The sequence below is a fragment of the Thunnus albacares genome, chromosome 7 (genome assembly GCF_914725855.1).
Source record: "Thunnus albacares chromosome 7, fThuAlb1.1, whole genome shotgun sequence".
NCBI classification, from domain to species: domain Eukaryota; kingdom Metazoa; phylum Chordata; class Actinopteri; order Scombriformes; family Scombridae; genus Thunnus; species Thunnus albacares.
The window spans coordinates 34,423,316-34,439,582 of record NC_058112.1 but is presented as its reverse complement, the minus strand read 5'-3'; the positions used below and the strand labels follow the sequence as shown (position 1 = coordinate 34,439,582).

Here is a 16,267-nt window from a genome sequence, read left to right as displayed (position 1 = left end):
ATCAAAAACGATCAACTGACTGTGGATGTTCATTCATGAGCTTCAGAAACAATATTTGATGGAGAAAATCTGAACAGAAACCAGCATGTTGTAGTTTGTCACTAAAGAAATGTGGTAAAAAGATCTTTCTCTATGTACGCTCACTAAGAAGGTCATCATCAATAACTGTATTGTTTGAAATATGCCAACTCAGAAAGAATGGATGACTGAAGCTACAGAAATGATGAAGTTAGAAAAGGAAGCTTTTCGACTGTAAAATACTGAGACAGAATCCATGAAACATGAGCACCAGTGGAAAAGTCCTTAATGTCACAATACAAATCAATCCAACCTTTTCATTTGATTTGACTTTTTTCTCTTTATTTGAATGAATTGAATAGTTGTTGTCTTCTTCTTCTGTCAGTGCTGCTCTACAGTATGAACACTGCATGCTGCCTGTGCTGTAAGATGTAAGTACAGTGAGAATTGAAGGACATTAATAAGGTTTATGACTGATATTGTTTGAGGGTAAAGGCTTGCTTCAGATTTTCACATTGTTTTGGGAGCGTTAGAGATGGTCGGACTCAGTTGTTTCTTCATTAACTGTCAGAATTCTCTATTTTCTGTCTTTCTCTTTGTACTTTTGTGAGTCAATAAAAAAGAAACATGGTGAATTATTACAAATGACATTTTACATAAATATTACAAGACTAGATTTGATTTGAGCCTCGATAATCGTTTTTGCATCTCAGAGAAAAACTAAAGTGTCTCTCAGCAGAACTGTGTTAATCCAAAAATGTGCCTATTAGATAGGCATAGATATAGATATAGCTTTGTAAAGTGCTGTGTATAGATAGAGCAGAAACATACATTATACAACAATATAAAATGATAAAAAATAATAAAAAATAATACATCATAAAAAACCACATAACTAAGAGGTATTAAGAAAACACTACAAAAACTCATTAATTGAGAGATAAACTTTGGAAATTGAAAATCCAAAATGAGAATGACTAAGAAAACTGACATTGCCACCTCTTGGACTGGACTTCATCACTTCTATGCCTGTGAAAAATAGAGATGAGATGTGATGTTGCTTTTCATTGAAATGTCTTGCAACAGGGCTGGTTACATCCTTTCTCTTAATAGAGTTCCAGTGTTTACTTACAGCCTGATGCAAATGACTTGTTAAATATTGTTATGAGATATAAACTATTCATTGTGACATCATATGTTTGCATATAAAAGCTAGATACCTTTAATATTTACACACAGAGCAACTCTGAAATGTCATCTGGAGCCATGAAGAGCCTTTAAAAGTAATAAATCAAATCTTAACATTCAATCCTAAAACAAACAGGTAACCAGTGAAGTGATGATAGAAATGGAGTAATATGATCTCTTTTCCTGCTTTTAGGTCAAAGTCTGACAGCAGCAGTGTTCTGTGCTAGTTTTATAGATATTATTTGAATATGTTTTAATGGTGAAAACAGGACTGGACGAGCTGCTGATATGATCATCAAAACTTAGACTGGAATCAAAAATACAAAGTTTTTCACCACAGAACCAAGATATGATGTAGGAACATCACCTTTATTAATACAAAATCCTTGTTTGAAAAGGGGCACCACTTCCCATTATTAGTCTAATTTAACTGTGCCGGGAAGAAACACAGAAACAACTTATCAGTCTCACGTTTGATGTAGTGTGTTACAATGCAGTGATCTAATTCTCTGATTAAATTGAAGCCACAGACAACGACATGCTGATAAAGATATAGTTATTGAACTAAATAATGAACAGTAAATAAATGAGATTTCAATGCAAACAGATAAATGAATAATCAACCAGAATAAATGTTCTAAATGGCATATATGAAGTTATGGATGAGTGATGGTGAAATGTTAATGAAAGCGTAATTAACGGAGAATTAATTCTTCACTAAACTTCTCTAAGGAATTAACCAGAGAGTTCAATTTAAATGACACCAACTCTTAATCATGAAGGAGATGGAGAGCAGGAGTAGCGTTGTTCAGCCTACTTTGCGTGGCGAGTTTCCTCTCGTGAGCGTTGCGGGAGCCTTTAAGGAGAAGTGATGTCGTTACAGCTTCTTCAGGTGATTCTCCAGATCACCACAGGGTTCACCGTTACAAAGACGGATAAAGGTCTTGAAACCTTGAAGAGGTATTGAGAGCGGATCGTTTTAATTGAAGTCTCTGACTGAATGACTTTATTACTAAATAACTCCAATAATAATCTCGCCGGCTGAACGAAACTATACTTAAAAATAAAACGCGTGAAAGAATTTCAACATAAAATTTATTTTACTGAAGTAACAATACTGCACGTAGCTTAAAGGGGAAAAAAGTTAACTTAGAAGATCACGTGATACAAAAGAAAAACGTGCGTCTCCTTGGAGACGAAAAAGCAGGAAAACAGAATATCAGAGTATCGGAGTATCAGAGAGAGCAGAGTAGCCAGTACGCTGTTTTTGTCAGGGCTGGTGCTAAGATGGGCCTGTGTGGGTGGAGATAGATGTTCTCACGCGCAAATGAAAAATCCTTTGACTAAGAGAAAACACGTGATCTTCCCTGAGTTGATTACATTTCAACCATTCAACTATCTCACCATGATCATCCAGATTTAACCCTAAATTGCAAATGTACGATACGTTACTCAAATGTTCAGAGACACACATCTATAATGTAATCACCATCACAATACCTGAATTTAATCCTTTGATGAGGTTAAAACAGAATGTAGTCTTTGTTGGCTATACATCCATTAACACACAAAGTTAACAATCATCAGTGCAGCTTAATTAAAACATACTATAGTTATTTAACAAATTACTTTTCATACTAGCTAACATACTTTATAACTACTAGTGTTACTTCTTTGTTTATCAAAGTATCTTTCATACATATCACATTCCTACTAAGTTATATAGAGTTTAATGGTAATTTAATATATATTACAATAATAAAACATTATGCATCATACACTGGGAGAGGTCTGTCTTTAACATTCAACCTCATTGAAAGTTGTCCACTAGATGGCACTGTGGTTCCATTACTATGGAACAATTAAAGTTAGATATTTCTATCTCAGCTATACTTAATAACAGAAAGATCGAGTTGGACTGGTTTAACAGGAATTACTTTGTGACCAATAATATATAGATTACAAGATGATTATATCCTAACTTATATACTTCTGGTTTTAAGGAACACAGAAAGGCTTAACTGAATTTACAACAGGTCTGGACTATCTTTATCTGAAGTCACACCAGGGTGAAAGCAACAGGGGAGGATGTGCTTTGGAATGTGTGTGTGTGTGTGTGTGTGTGTGTGTGTGTGTGTGTGTGTGTGTGTGTGTGTGTGTGTGTGTGTGAGATTAGAAGGTGAAAAGAGAACATAAAATGTAGGTAGAGTTGTCCAAACTCATCAAACAAATTGTTGAGGTTTCACTATGATAAACAGTCTCTCTGCATTTGTCCAAGGAAAGGGTCCTTTAATCCGGTATCCTCTGAGACTTGGGTTGATAAAGCATGTAGCATCATTAGTGTCATTTCTTCCATTTGGGATTGTCCCACAGTTTGGGGAGAGTTTGGGGTGAGGAGATGGTTCTGTGAGGAGTCAAAACTAAAACTTTAAAGTGAAGAAAGGGTTCTCAGTTTACCTGAGGGCATTTCCAGATGAAGTTGAATATACATCCATGTCTTTAGAGGTTAGAAGTTATTGTTGATTGAGCCCAGGCCTTCTATGGGCTATTTTGGAGATTACAGAAAAAACAAAGATCAACTGGTTCTCCTACAATGATTTGACCTGCATGCAGGTTTTCTGGACCAATGATAAATTCTTTCACAATTTAACTGAATGAAATTTGTGGACATCCAATCTGTCACATCTGTCACATCTGGGCCCATATTTATCAAGCGTCTCAGAGCAGGAAATCACTCCTAACTGGCCAAAAATGATCAGAGTGACGCATCTCTGCTTCTACTTTTAGGAGAAAAAGCCTTTTATCAACTTTCCAAACTTGGTAAATGATTCCTACCTCTGCCAATATTAAGGAGCTGCAGGAGATGGAGTTCAGGCAGAGATATTCCCTGAGAGGAGAGATGTTTTGGGAACGCTTGATGACACTGAGCTTATTAAAAGATTGTTTGGACTAAAACAGAATCATTAGTGAGACTGACTTTGTGTGTGATGCAGAGGAGAACACATGATGTTTCTACAGAACATCATTTAAATAAATACAGAACGTCCTCACAATGTTAAACTTTATGGTAACGGGGAAAATGCAGCTGTGTAACAGTGACGATTCTGTCAGAAGCAACAATGATGGAAGTCATGAATCAAACTTTGATCTGGCTTAATGCACGTCGTAAAGATAATGAGCATGACGAGGGTCCTCAGTTACAGCCCACTAAAACTTTGATTTACACACAATCATGTCAGCTGCATAATGAAGGATATCTCAACTTCATTACAACAGCTCAAATATTTTATAGGCTTATTTTTTATTGAGGCTCCTTCAAATAACAGCAGAGCTACAGCCTGATTTGAGAGAGGAGGATGCACCTGAACAACATATGTTTCTATTGTTACGCTGTATTTACCTTCATGTAGAGAACACAAGTTAACTTGGGGTGTAGTTGAAAGAGGAATTGGACAGTGGAAGAGAAGATGTTCTTCATGGAGAGGGTTTGCAACATGTGTCTGTGCAATATGTGCAAGATGCAGCACTATTACAGGCTGTGAAACCATGTGGCTGAACCAAGATCATTTCACACAGCTGAGTCTAATTACCTGTTATCTTCATTAACATATAGGCTACATTTATCTCTCAGGCTTTCTTTACACTTTGTAAATATCATCTTATAATGAATTTTGGCATCATAGTTTTGTTCCATAACCTTGGTAAGTTACCTGCCTGGTTACCTGCCTATACACATAATATACCAAATTACCACTGTTTCATATTTCCAGCTGAGACTGTGAGAAAACTACAACACGTCATCATTATTTCTACTTTGCTGCTCTGACTGTGGTAAAACAGCGACGTCTCACTCTCTCCCAGGAGTAATCCTTCTCCTGCTGACAGTCACAGTAAATTCTCTTCTGCTTCATTAATTAGTTTTAGTCCTCGTTAACTCTCAGTGTGATTCTGAGACGCTTGATAAATATGGGCCCAGGGTCAGAGTCTGACTTATAACACCTGTTTTTAATCTTTTCTGCATCAAACAGCTCATGTATAACACATCTGTAAAGTGCTGATTCAACAAAATCCAGAGATAACTGTTCAGTTTGTAGTCAGTTAAGAGACTTAAGTGAAGATGACAAAATCCAGATCCAGACTTTGGTCCAGATGGATCATCAGGATCCAGCTGATCCTCTCTCAACACACACTCCTGGATGTTCACTCACACTCTGACAGGGATCACTTCCATCTGATGAGAGAAGAAGAAACAACAGAGGTCACAAATCAGTGTTTAGTGAGACTCACTTCATCAGCTGTCAGTCAGTGATGCAGCACATCCAGTATAAAGAGCAGCAGGGACTTCAGTCCTGTTCAGACCAGAAGTGGAACAGCTGTGCAGCGTAGCCTGCTTCCTTTCAGCTCTCATGTTAACGTGTTGGAGCTCCAAGCTCACACACCTGCACAGACTTTTGCTATCAAGTCTGTTTATTCTGCAGATTTCACTCAAGTACACAGAGGAAATACAGTGCTGAGAGTCATGAACACATCATTACTGCAGAAACAGAGACATTCACTCATCACTTTACTGATGGATTTACTGTTGATACATGTGAACTGTTAGAAAAGTTGAAAGCTACAGAGTCTCTGTGGGATTTGAAGATCTTCCCTGCTGTTAAATCATCACATTACAATCAGTCAGAGCTCTCAGCTAAACAGCTGCTGTGGTTCCTGGACTTCAGCAGAGGTTCTGGTCTGTATAAAGACCACATGGTTACTAAACGTAATGATGCTTGTGTGAAATCAGAGCCAGTGATTTGCAGGCTGCAGTCAGACTAATCTTAGAGCTCTGACAAAGATGAACTGATCAATTCTTTAGTGTTGAAATGAGAGAACAAACACTTTCAGGTCAGATTTGATGGTAGGACAGTTTGATGATGAGGACCACTGTCTCTATACATCTTGTAAGGCTGTCAGCTGTAATCCAGCTTTATTTCCTGCAGACATGAACACAACAACAACAGTCGTCTTCACATCAACTCAAACACATAATCACAACAAGCTTCTGGCTGATCTGATTGGCTGACTGTTCTCTCTCTCTCTGTCTTTCTGTCCAATCCTGAAGCCTGTCACCATTGTCCTCTCAGAGCTTCACTGAGGAAAGCAGCCACTGAGAAGGTTGAAGGTTCACCTGGAAATACTGGATCTTTGCTTTGATACTAACTGTGTTTAATACAATACTGCTGAAACCAGCACGGACTGACTCCAACTCTCTACTGACCTCAGAGTCTCCAGTCTACAGTCTGGACTCTCCTGAAGATCAGACAGCTGCTTCACATCTGAACTCGACAGGATGAAGTTTCCCCACGGATCTGTATTGTTTCCTCTCAGATCCAGCTCTCTCAGATGGGATGAGGGGTTGGACTTCAGAGCTGAGGCCAGAGAATCACAGCTGATCTTTGACAAATTGCACCACCCCAATCTGAATAAAGAATAAATGATGTCACTTTAGAAAACAAAGTTCCTTTTTTTAAATCATTCAATGTTTCATAATCTGTTCAGATGTGAAGAAGGTTTAGAAGCTGCTGGAACAGCCTTCAGAGGATCTGAGAGGAGCTGAAAATATACATATTTTTAAACATAAACTAAAAACCATCTGTTTAGTCTGGTTTTTATGTAGTGTTTTATCATTTTATGGTTTTATTATTTATACTTATATTATTTATCATCATTATTTATTTTATTCTATTTATCAACATTTTACTGATGATCATTATCGATTATTTTATTCTATTTAATATTTAACATTTTACTATTTTACTAATCTATATATAATGTGTAGTATTTGACAACTTTTTGTTGTTTTTATAACTTGTATTATCTTTTATTATTTATATTTTATTATCTTAACTACCCATTTTTTATTGTTGTCTTATTTATTGAACCTTTTTTGCTTTTTTAATTGTTTTTTTGTTCATTAGTCTCTAGATCCATTTTTAACATCCTACATTTTGTCAGTCACTTGTGCAGCACTTTGAATTGCATTTTATTTGAAAGGTTCTATATAAATAAAGTTTGATTGAATGATTGATTGATAGAATGTGGAAGTTTATAAAATGGAAACTCCAAACACCTGAACCCAACAGGATGCAGGTTAAAAACTGTCAAATATAAAAGACAAAAAAAGTTTCAGTGGTTCAGAATGAATTATCCAGTGCAGATCTTTCTTGTTATATGAAGGTTTTAAATGTGCAGCTCAACATTGCTCTGACACAGTCAATGGACTAAACCACTGAAGAAGAAAATAGACTTTCCCATTGAGATCCTCAGTGTGGATCAGCATAATATCAGCTTTATGTCTGCAGTTTAGTGTCACCACAACTGTCACATCATATTAATCTCAGCACAGCAGTAAAAAATGGTGTCTGACCTCAGAGTCTCCAGTCTACAGTGTGGACTGAAGACTCTGAGGTCACCTGCATTGATCTCTGTGTCCCTGTGTGTGTGTGTGCGTGTGTGTGTGTGTGTGTGTGTGTGTGTGTTAGTGTGTGTTCTGATGGATAAATATCAATGATCAGACATTATTCATTAAAACACATTGAAGAATATAATAAAGAAATATTTCTCCTTCATCAAATAAACTTTTTAAACCATTTAAAACAGATATTAGTTGAGAGGATCTTCTGTATACAGATGTGACTCTTTACTATAAATTATAAACATTAATTGACTTTAACAACTAACAGTGGACATTTTCTACAGTTTCTTTAAGAATCAGTCATCTTTTATAACTACAGGCTAAACTTTGTACAGTAAAAAATGAAAATGTGGGAAAAAAATAACTTCATAGATGTAAGTTATGTATGTATATGAATTAGGTTCAGTTGTTAAACATTAAGATCAACAATAGTAACAGACAGTCAGTGAACTTACATCAGAGTCTCCAGTCTACAGTGTGGACTCTCCAGAAAATCACACAGCAGATTCAATCCTGAACCCTGCATGTTTTTGTTTCCTCCCAGATTCAGCTCTCTCAGATGGGAGGGGTTGGACTTCAGAGCTGAGACCAGAGAAGCACAGCTGATCTCTGACAAATCGCAGCTCCTCACTCTGAATAAAGAATAAATGACGTAGATAAAAATCCATCATAATCCATCAGGTGTGTTCAGGTTTTAAATGTGCAGTTCAACAGTATTATGTCCTCATCAATGAGCTTTTCACTAAAATGAGCAGAGTGACGTTGTCATTGTGTTATTATAGATCATCATCATGTCAGCCTTCTACAGACATCATCCAAATGTCACCACAACATTCAGACACATATTCATGTCAACACTGATCAATAAATTGATCAGATGTGCACTGAGCACAGTGAGAAACATGTTCTCCTAATCCTAGATGTAACCTAGAATCATCCTTTACAAATATACCTGCAGGGCTATATTTATGCTCCTGTTTACTGCTGGTGCAGCTACACAAAGTGACATCATTTCCTGACAGGAAGCATCATGCACATGTTGAAGCATCACCTGTTGTTGGTGGCAGCTCAGACATGACTACAGATACAAACTGCATTTGGAAATATGATTTGCTCTCTTTGTGTCTGTTGGCCTGTATGCGTTTAAAGTGAGTGTGTCAACAGTTTTCTTGCAGATGTTTGTCTTTTTTTAATTAGTGACTAAGTTCAAAGTGAAACCAGCTGTTCAGTACGGTGACCCTGAAGTGCAGATCACAACGACAAATAGAAAAACACAACAGCACATCAAAAAACACAACAACAAATCACAAAATACAACAAATAACAAAACACAACAACAAATAACAATATACAACAACAAATAACAAAACACAACAACAAATGCCAAAACACAACAACAAATAACAAAACACAACAACAAACGAGAAAACACAACAACAAATAACAAAACAACAAAACAAAACAATCGCAAAAGCAGAAAACACAACAACACTAACTTCTAACGGATAAGGTAGGTACCTGCTATCAACAAAGCTTGTTGCTGATTGGACGCTCTCCCATTTACAAGGATCATCGCTGATTGGACCCCGCACTGCCCGTACGGCATCAACACATAGCCTAGATGCGGTCATCTCGACTGCCATGGGAGCGCGAGTGCTGACAGCGAAAGTCCATTTCTGATTCTGTGGTTGTTTGCACTGTAGAGTGTTCTCATGTTGCAGTGCTTTACTTGGATTTGTATAAAAAGATATTTTATTTTTATTTTAGATATGGTCACTGGGTGAAGCAGCAAAACCTCATATGAGGGGGATAAAAAAACAAACAGGGATTCTCCCTCCAAATCACACCCTCTGTCTATCTATCTATACATATATATACTTTTTTGTATGCTACAGCAAAAAAGAAGTTGTTTTCTGGATTGAGTTTCTTTTGTATTCCATTTGCCAATTTGCAGACTAAAACGGGAAAAGTATGTTTTGTTTTGTTTTTAATTCACACGAAAAACAGAAAAACAAAGTGATACATTGATTGTTTATCTTGTTATGAATCAAGTTGCTGCTGCTTTTGCTGTTGTGTTTTGTTATTTGCTGTTGTGTTTTCCTATTTGTCATTGTGTTTTCCTATTTGTCGTTGTGATTTGCACTTCAGGGCCACCGTAGTTCAGGCATTTGGACTGACAAACTTTGAAAACTTTGTAATTTGTGAATGTGTTATGACTCAAACTAATTTCAAAATTTAATTTACAACTTTTAAGTCTAAAACTGTTATGGATTGAAATTGGGTAAATATAAGATGAACAAGAGGAAAACACAGTCAGTGAACTGACCTCAGAGTCTCCAGTCTACAGTTTGGACTCTCCAGTCCACCAGACAGATGCTTCACTGCTGAGACAGACAGACTGTTCCGGCCAAGATCCAGCTCTCTGAGGTGGGAGGGGTTGGACTTCAGAGCTGAAGCCACAACTTCATAGTGAGTCTCTGAGAGTCCACAATTAGCAAGTCTGTAATGCAGATAACATACATACAATATACACTTTAATAATCAATATAGACTCTAGGCATTTTGATCACTAAACAAACTAATACGTGATGAATAGCTCAGTTATCTCTGTTGGCAGAGCTGGTCGGCCATTAATCACAAGGTTGGTGGTTTGAAACTTGAGCTCCTTCTGTCCACATGTCCAAGTGTCTTTGAGCAACACACTCAATCCAAAATTATACGTGTATGTAAAAAAATGTAAGTCACTTTGGACAAAAGCGTCTGAAAATGAAAGTAATGTAAACGTGTCATGTTGTGATTTAGCCTTCAAATCAAAGTTGAGTTATTTAGTAAGTCTCCTCACTCTCTCTGCTGCTGTACTGCAGACTTTTTAATGGGATTCTCTGTTTTGGTTTCATCTTCCAGACAAAGGCAAAGAAAATGGAGTTGCATTTATGCTTCTATAAAGTCCACAGTGATTGCTTCTTATTTGTCTTAAATGTCTCCTTGCTTTGCTCGCTTGAGTCATATCCTTGTGTCTTAGTCCCTCCCACCTAGATACAAGGGAGAGATGCAGGAAAAGATGTGAGGGAAGAAGAATCAAGGAAACATGTTTTTGGACGTCCTCTCCTTTCAGGCGTCATCTGAAGTGATGTCAGCTGTCAGTCTACAGGTGTTAACAGCTCTTCAGTGTCTTTTGATGTGCTGGAGTTTAAATGTGATGTACTGTCTAAAAAATGAATAATGACGTACAGTTACTACTGCCAGCACAGTGATGTAGTGATGTCCTCCAACATGACAAAAGACAACGTGAAATATCTCTGCATGTTTCTCCTGAAATAAACTGTTTGACAAACATCTGCATGTTATATTGTGAACAGATCCATCAGTTTGTAACTGCTCAGACACTGAATGCACATTTCTACTGGCAGCAACTTTTTCTAAAATATATTTAGGCAGCTAAAGAAAGCCGCACTTACTTGAAAAAGTCTGGCTAGAATTAACATCAACTTCTACTTGAGGCTCAAGTCGTTCCACTAACGCAGCTTAGCTGTGTCTAGTCAACGCTAAGTCTATCCAGACTGGAATAAGCTTGAAGTGTGCGCGTCCACAGAGTACATAAGCAGCCCAGAATAGTCGATTGTCGAAAAGATGATACTATGTTGCAAAGAAAGAGAAAACTAGAGCGGTGTTCTTCTCAGCAGCAGAACAAACCTGCTGATGAAACTATATAAAGAATATAAAGGAGTTTTCACCAAAAAGAGAAATATTGCCACAATTAACAAGGTGAAGGAGATGACTTGGCACAAAACTGATGACAGATTAAATGCATACCTGTAGGCAGGTAGTGATGGCCTAAAGGTTAGAGGAGTAAACTTGTTACTAGAAGGTTGACGTTTCAATCCCTGCATTCAGCTTGATGAGCCTGCATGGTGAAAGTGAAGAGCAGCGCTTGTCCCTGTTCATGGTTTTATCTTTATTTGTTAATAAATAAGTATTCAGATCAGTGACTGTGGTTATATTATCACTAGACTGGATAATATCAGATGTATAATTAAAATTATGGTGTAGGCAACTTAAGAGAACCAACTTACCAACATTACCATACTATTTGACACATTTTCTCTTTCACAAGATCCATTTACAAGCATCACTGAAAGTTAAAAATTAACTGGAAACTGGAGAAGGATATAAGTACAGTAGAAGCCACTCATAATGATCTTCAATGTTTCATTTTAGAAAAATAAATATGTAAATAAATAGATGAATAAATAATTTTAAAATGTTTAAAAAGTATTCTATTAAAAACCACTTAAGTTGAATGTTAAATACAGTTCTTAGGGAATTAAAAACACGTTATAGGCAGATGAATGAATCTTTGTCATTGTGTGGGTGAAGTTCATGCAGTTCAAGTAGTTTGTTTGCTGTACACATAAGAATAGCGTGTTTATCTCACAGCCTAACCCTAGAGGGCCTAAAGTTGTCAATCTTAACATTTTGTTAATTGCACTGGTTGTGACCGACCTGTCAGCCAATTGGAAAGGTGGAGGGTTGGGAGGCAGAGGAGACCCCGTACAGTAAAACCATGAGCTAGTCAGACGACAAACAGGAGCTGTGTGAAGTGTGTATACGCTGTTGAAGACTGTTTATGTTCATTACTTCAGTGGATGCAGAGTTTACCGACGGTTAACGGACATAATAGCAACCTGCAGAAGACTGAGGACCAGAGAGGTGTACTACGAAGCGAGATTAGTGGGTTAGCGAGGTATGTTGAGCCTAAAGCCAGGGTTTTCAATGTCACAAATGTGGCTCTCTTTTAACCTGGCTAGATCACCATGGTAACTGATGCTGCAAACCTAACCTGGTCCAGAGCAGGTTATGTCCCGAGTTTTGGCTTAAATCAGTGATAAAAAGTGCCGCCATTTCACCAACTACCTGATTTTTTTAATTAACAAATTTACATGATCAGCAATTTTCTGCCAGCATTCCTCTCTTGCCTTATGTGCAGAAACAGAGTTGCTTTTCGCTGTGATAATGTATTTATATTCTTCATTGCTCTCCGTTATAATGACCTGTCCCTCCTGACTGAAGTAGGCAACACGCGATTGGTCTATTTTGTGTGGAAAAAGAGTCAAATGACGTGCCAAACGCCCCCTTTCATGGGGAACCGCACAGAGCCTGAAGCAGAAAGCCTGAGTTAACAAAGAAAGTTCATAACCACCGTCGTGATACCACTTATCGTGAGTTTAGGGTTTGTCGAGCCAGCTCACATAAAGAAAGCCTGGATATGTTGAACTTGCTTCGTAGTTCACCCCTCTGGAAACACTCCTTTGACTCTCTGGAAGAGTAGATGTCTCCCACTCAGCTATCACTTCGTCTGGACTGTTGTCGCCCGCCAGCCTGTAACCTAACTCAGTTCAAATCATTCCCCTCATTATGCATCTCCTCGTTCCTCATCCTTCACCCGTGTTTCAACTCAGGGATTTGTGAGTAACAATTAACCAGTGCATGTGCTATTTTATTTGACAGCTTGCGTTTGCAAGTGAAGCGGCCATTTGTTTTAGGTCACTACGCTCCTGAGCAACGACTCAGGCCTGCAACCTTTTGTTTTGGTTTTAAGGACACTATTTTATTTTGGTTGCAGAGTGAGCGTGTGCGTGTGAGTGTGTAATATTATTTTTGTGTAATATTTTCATACCTGTTTATTTTTATTAATTGGTTTAAATATTTGTTTTCATTAACTAAATTCATTATTTGCATTTAAAGTATTGTGTGTGTGTCGTATTTACATTTCATTAAGGTGTGAGTTGGGAATAGTACTTAAAAACATAATTCTTAGTGGGATTTAAAATCGGTGATTCCTACTATACATTCCTGCTGTGGAGGCACCGCCATATATTTCTAGTTCATGGTCTTGTTAAAAAGTTTAAAAGCTGGTCATTTCATTTATGTCAGCCAGGTTAGCACAGCCAGCCACAGGTAAACGTACCCAGGGCCCCGCCCATAGTACTACAACACTTGTTAGAGTTACAGTTGCTAACTAAATAGCTACATGGGATGGGTGTAACATTTGTCATGCAGAATACCATCTCATTGACATTTGTATATTTATTAGCCTACATGAATATAAAGTTACTGAATTTTAATGACTGTTTCAAAATAAAGTACAGCTGTTTCAAATGCAGTGTGCACATTTTTGAAGCAGCAGGTTCCTTATTATAGACGAAGATAGTGGTGAAATTTACTTAAATCCCCCCCCCCTGTAATCAGTGTGGGGGGAGACATGAGGCAAGCAGACAGATCAGTGACTGTGGTTATATTATCACTAGACTGGATAATATCAGATGTATTATTAAAATGATGGTGTAGGCAACTAACGAGATCCAACTTACCAACATTACCATACTATTTGACATATTTTCTCTTTCACAAAATGTCCATTTACAAGCATCGCTGAAAGTTAAAAATTAAGTTGCAGTTGGAGATAAAGAAACTGGAGCAGGATATAAATAAGTGGAAACCGCTTAGAGTGATCACTTCTGTCCGGGTCAAATATCACTATAATATCATAACCTTTTCTTTTTCTTTATTTGTCATGCAGAAAACCATCTAATTGACATGTGTATATTTATTAGCCTACATGAATATAAAGTTACTGAATTTTATTGACTGTTTCATGATACAGTATAGCTGTTTCAAATGCAGTGTGCACATTTTTGAAGCAGCAGGTTCCTTATTATAGACGAAGATAGTGGTGAAATTTACTTAAATCCCCCCCCCTTTATTGTCATAAGCTTTGAGGAGACGACGTTTGTCATTGAGAGAAAATGACTTTCTGTCTCTGTCATGATGTCAGTGTTCACGCAGCAGCAGCCGCTTATCATGGGAGTAAAGTACAAAAATAGATTTACGTGGTTTAAAATGTTTTTCCACATGTTGTCATGTATGAAGAGACCCAAAATGATCACTGTAGGTGGACTACTTTATTTCTATAGGTGACTTATTTAAACAGCATAAATGTTGTATATGAATGATTCTGTCTCAGAGCTTTTTGAACCATATAAACAGCTGATCACTGTAACTGTGATCACTATAAGCAGTTAATACTGTATACATTTAAACACAGCAGAAGGTCATAGTTTGGACTTTATTTAATTTTCTTTTTGTCTTCACAGCTTGAACAAAATGAGTGAATGAATAAATAAATAACTTCAAAATAACGCTGGCACACTTTTATTTCTTAAATTATAAATGCTGAGCTTTTAAATAAAAGGGTTGTGAGTGTGAAAAGACTCTTGATGGAACCGTCTTTTGAGAGTCTGTTTCTGTCCGTCAGACATTCTTTGACACGCAGCTGAATTAAGTTTGACCGTTAACCTGCCACGGAGCAGCTAGTTCTGCTGACCAAGTTACCATGGTTACTGAGCTGGGACTCATATAAGCCGCGGTGATGGAACGAACTCTCACTTAAATTATCGAGGCTTATCGAAATAAACCGGGCTATCCCGTTAGCCAGCTTGATGGAACATCCCTCTGGATAAATATTTATTCCTCAAGTTCCTGTTGCCTGCAGTCTCCTGTGTTTGGGTCCACCTGCTCTGCTCTTCACAACATACCTGACACACAGGGATTTTCAGCCTCATAGAAACTGATATTTAATTAAAATGTGTTTTCTGCTGACAGACAGCAGACTCACCCTCCCTCCCTGACTATATCATCCATGACACAGGCTAAATTAGTAGAAGGAATACAAAAATAATACTCTTTCTAGTGAATGATGAAAGTTGTTTTATGCTTCCTTTATTAATCAGACCTACAGTGAAAATTTTAATCCAAAATGTTAAATAGACTGAGAATCAGAAAACAAAACATCTAAACTTGGGAGTGATATTACACCTGAGTTGGTTCTGTTATTTGTCTCGATATAAAACTGAGATGTTAGTGATGTAATATCAGATCAGTCCGATCAGCTGCTGCGTCTAATCACTACAGATTTCCAATAAAGGGTTGTGTCAGTTTGATAAAAGATGAAGGATGGTCTTGTGTACTGTTTACTCCCTCCTTCCGGCAGCCTCCTCTCTCCTCCAAACAGAAATAAGCAAATTCAAACATCCTTCATGATGAGACCAATTTCCGGGTCACCCGAGGAGAGAGAAGACATGAACTAAGATCATGAGAAGCACCCATCATATCAGAGCGTCTCCACAAAGTTCAAATGAAATTGTCTTGCTCATAAAACCTGAGCAGCTTCAAACTGAGTCTCTTCAATTATCACCGTGCACTCACAGCAATTAAGTCTTATCAGCAGGAAGAGCTTTGTAGACTTTTTATGCCCTGGGTTTCGCCTCTCAGGCTTCATACAAGCTGGTAGCTGCAGCAGATCACAGATATTACATGTATGTGTCTGTATATAAAATAAACAGACACATTATAGAAAGGTACAGCAGGTACTGTCCACTGGAAAATACTGTTGTCTGTTGTGATGAAATAATGACTCTTTAAACATTTTCAACTAAAACTTCAAACCTGAAGATATTTTGCTGGATTTGTATTAAACCCAAAGGAAGAAAACTAGAAGGTGAACAATAAACTGTAAAATCATTATAGATAAACAGAATAACTGTG

The 16,267-nt window shown here is 37.4% G+C and overlaps 1 protein-coding gene across 20 annotated transcripts in view; it reads right to left on the bottom strand.

Annotated features, from left to right (window-relative positions):
- LOC122985142 (NACHT, LRR and PYD domains-containing protein 12-like) overlaps positions 1-16,267 on the bottom strand; it is a 97,539-nt gene that overhangs the window by 45,357 nt on the left and 35,915 nt on the right. For 13 of the 20 annotated variants that reach the window (XM_044355544.1, XM_044355551.1, XM_044355553.1 and 10 more), the window contains one exon: positions 9,990-10,163. The exons of 5 other annotated variants lie outside the window; for them this stretch is intronic. In XM_044355544.1, the coding sequence (XP_044211479.1) occupies positions 9,990-10,163 (174 nt within the window). Of the gene's footprint in view, positions 1-4,123; positions 5,438-6,242; positions 6,668-9,989; positions 10,164-16,267 lie in introns of those variants that run through there. 2 more of the 20 variants (XM_044355569.1, XM_044355562.1) reach the window with 2 other exon arrangements.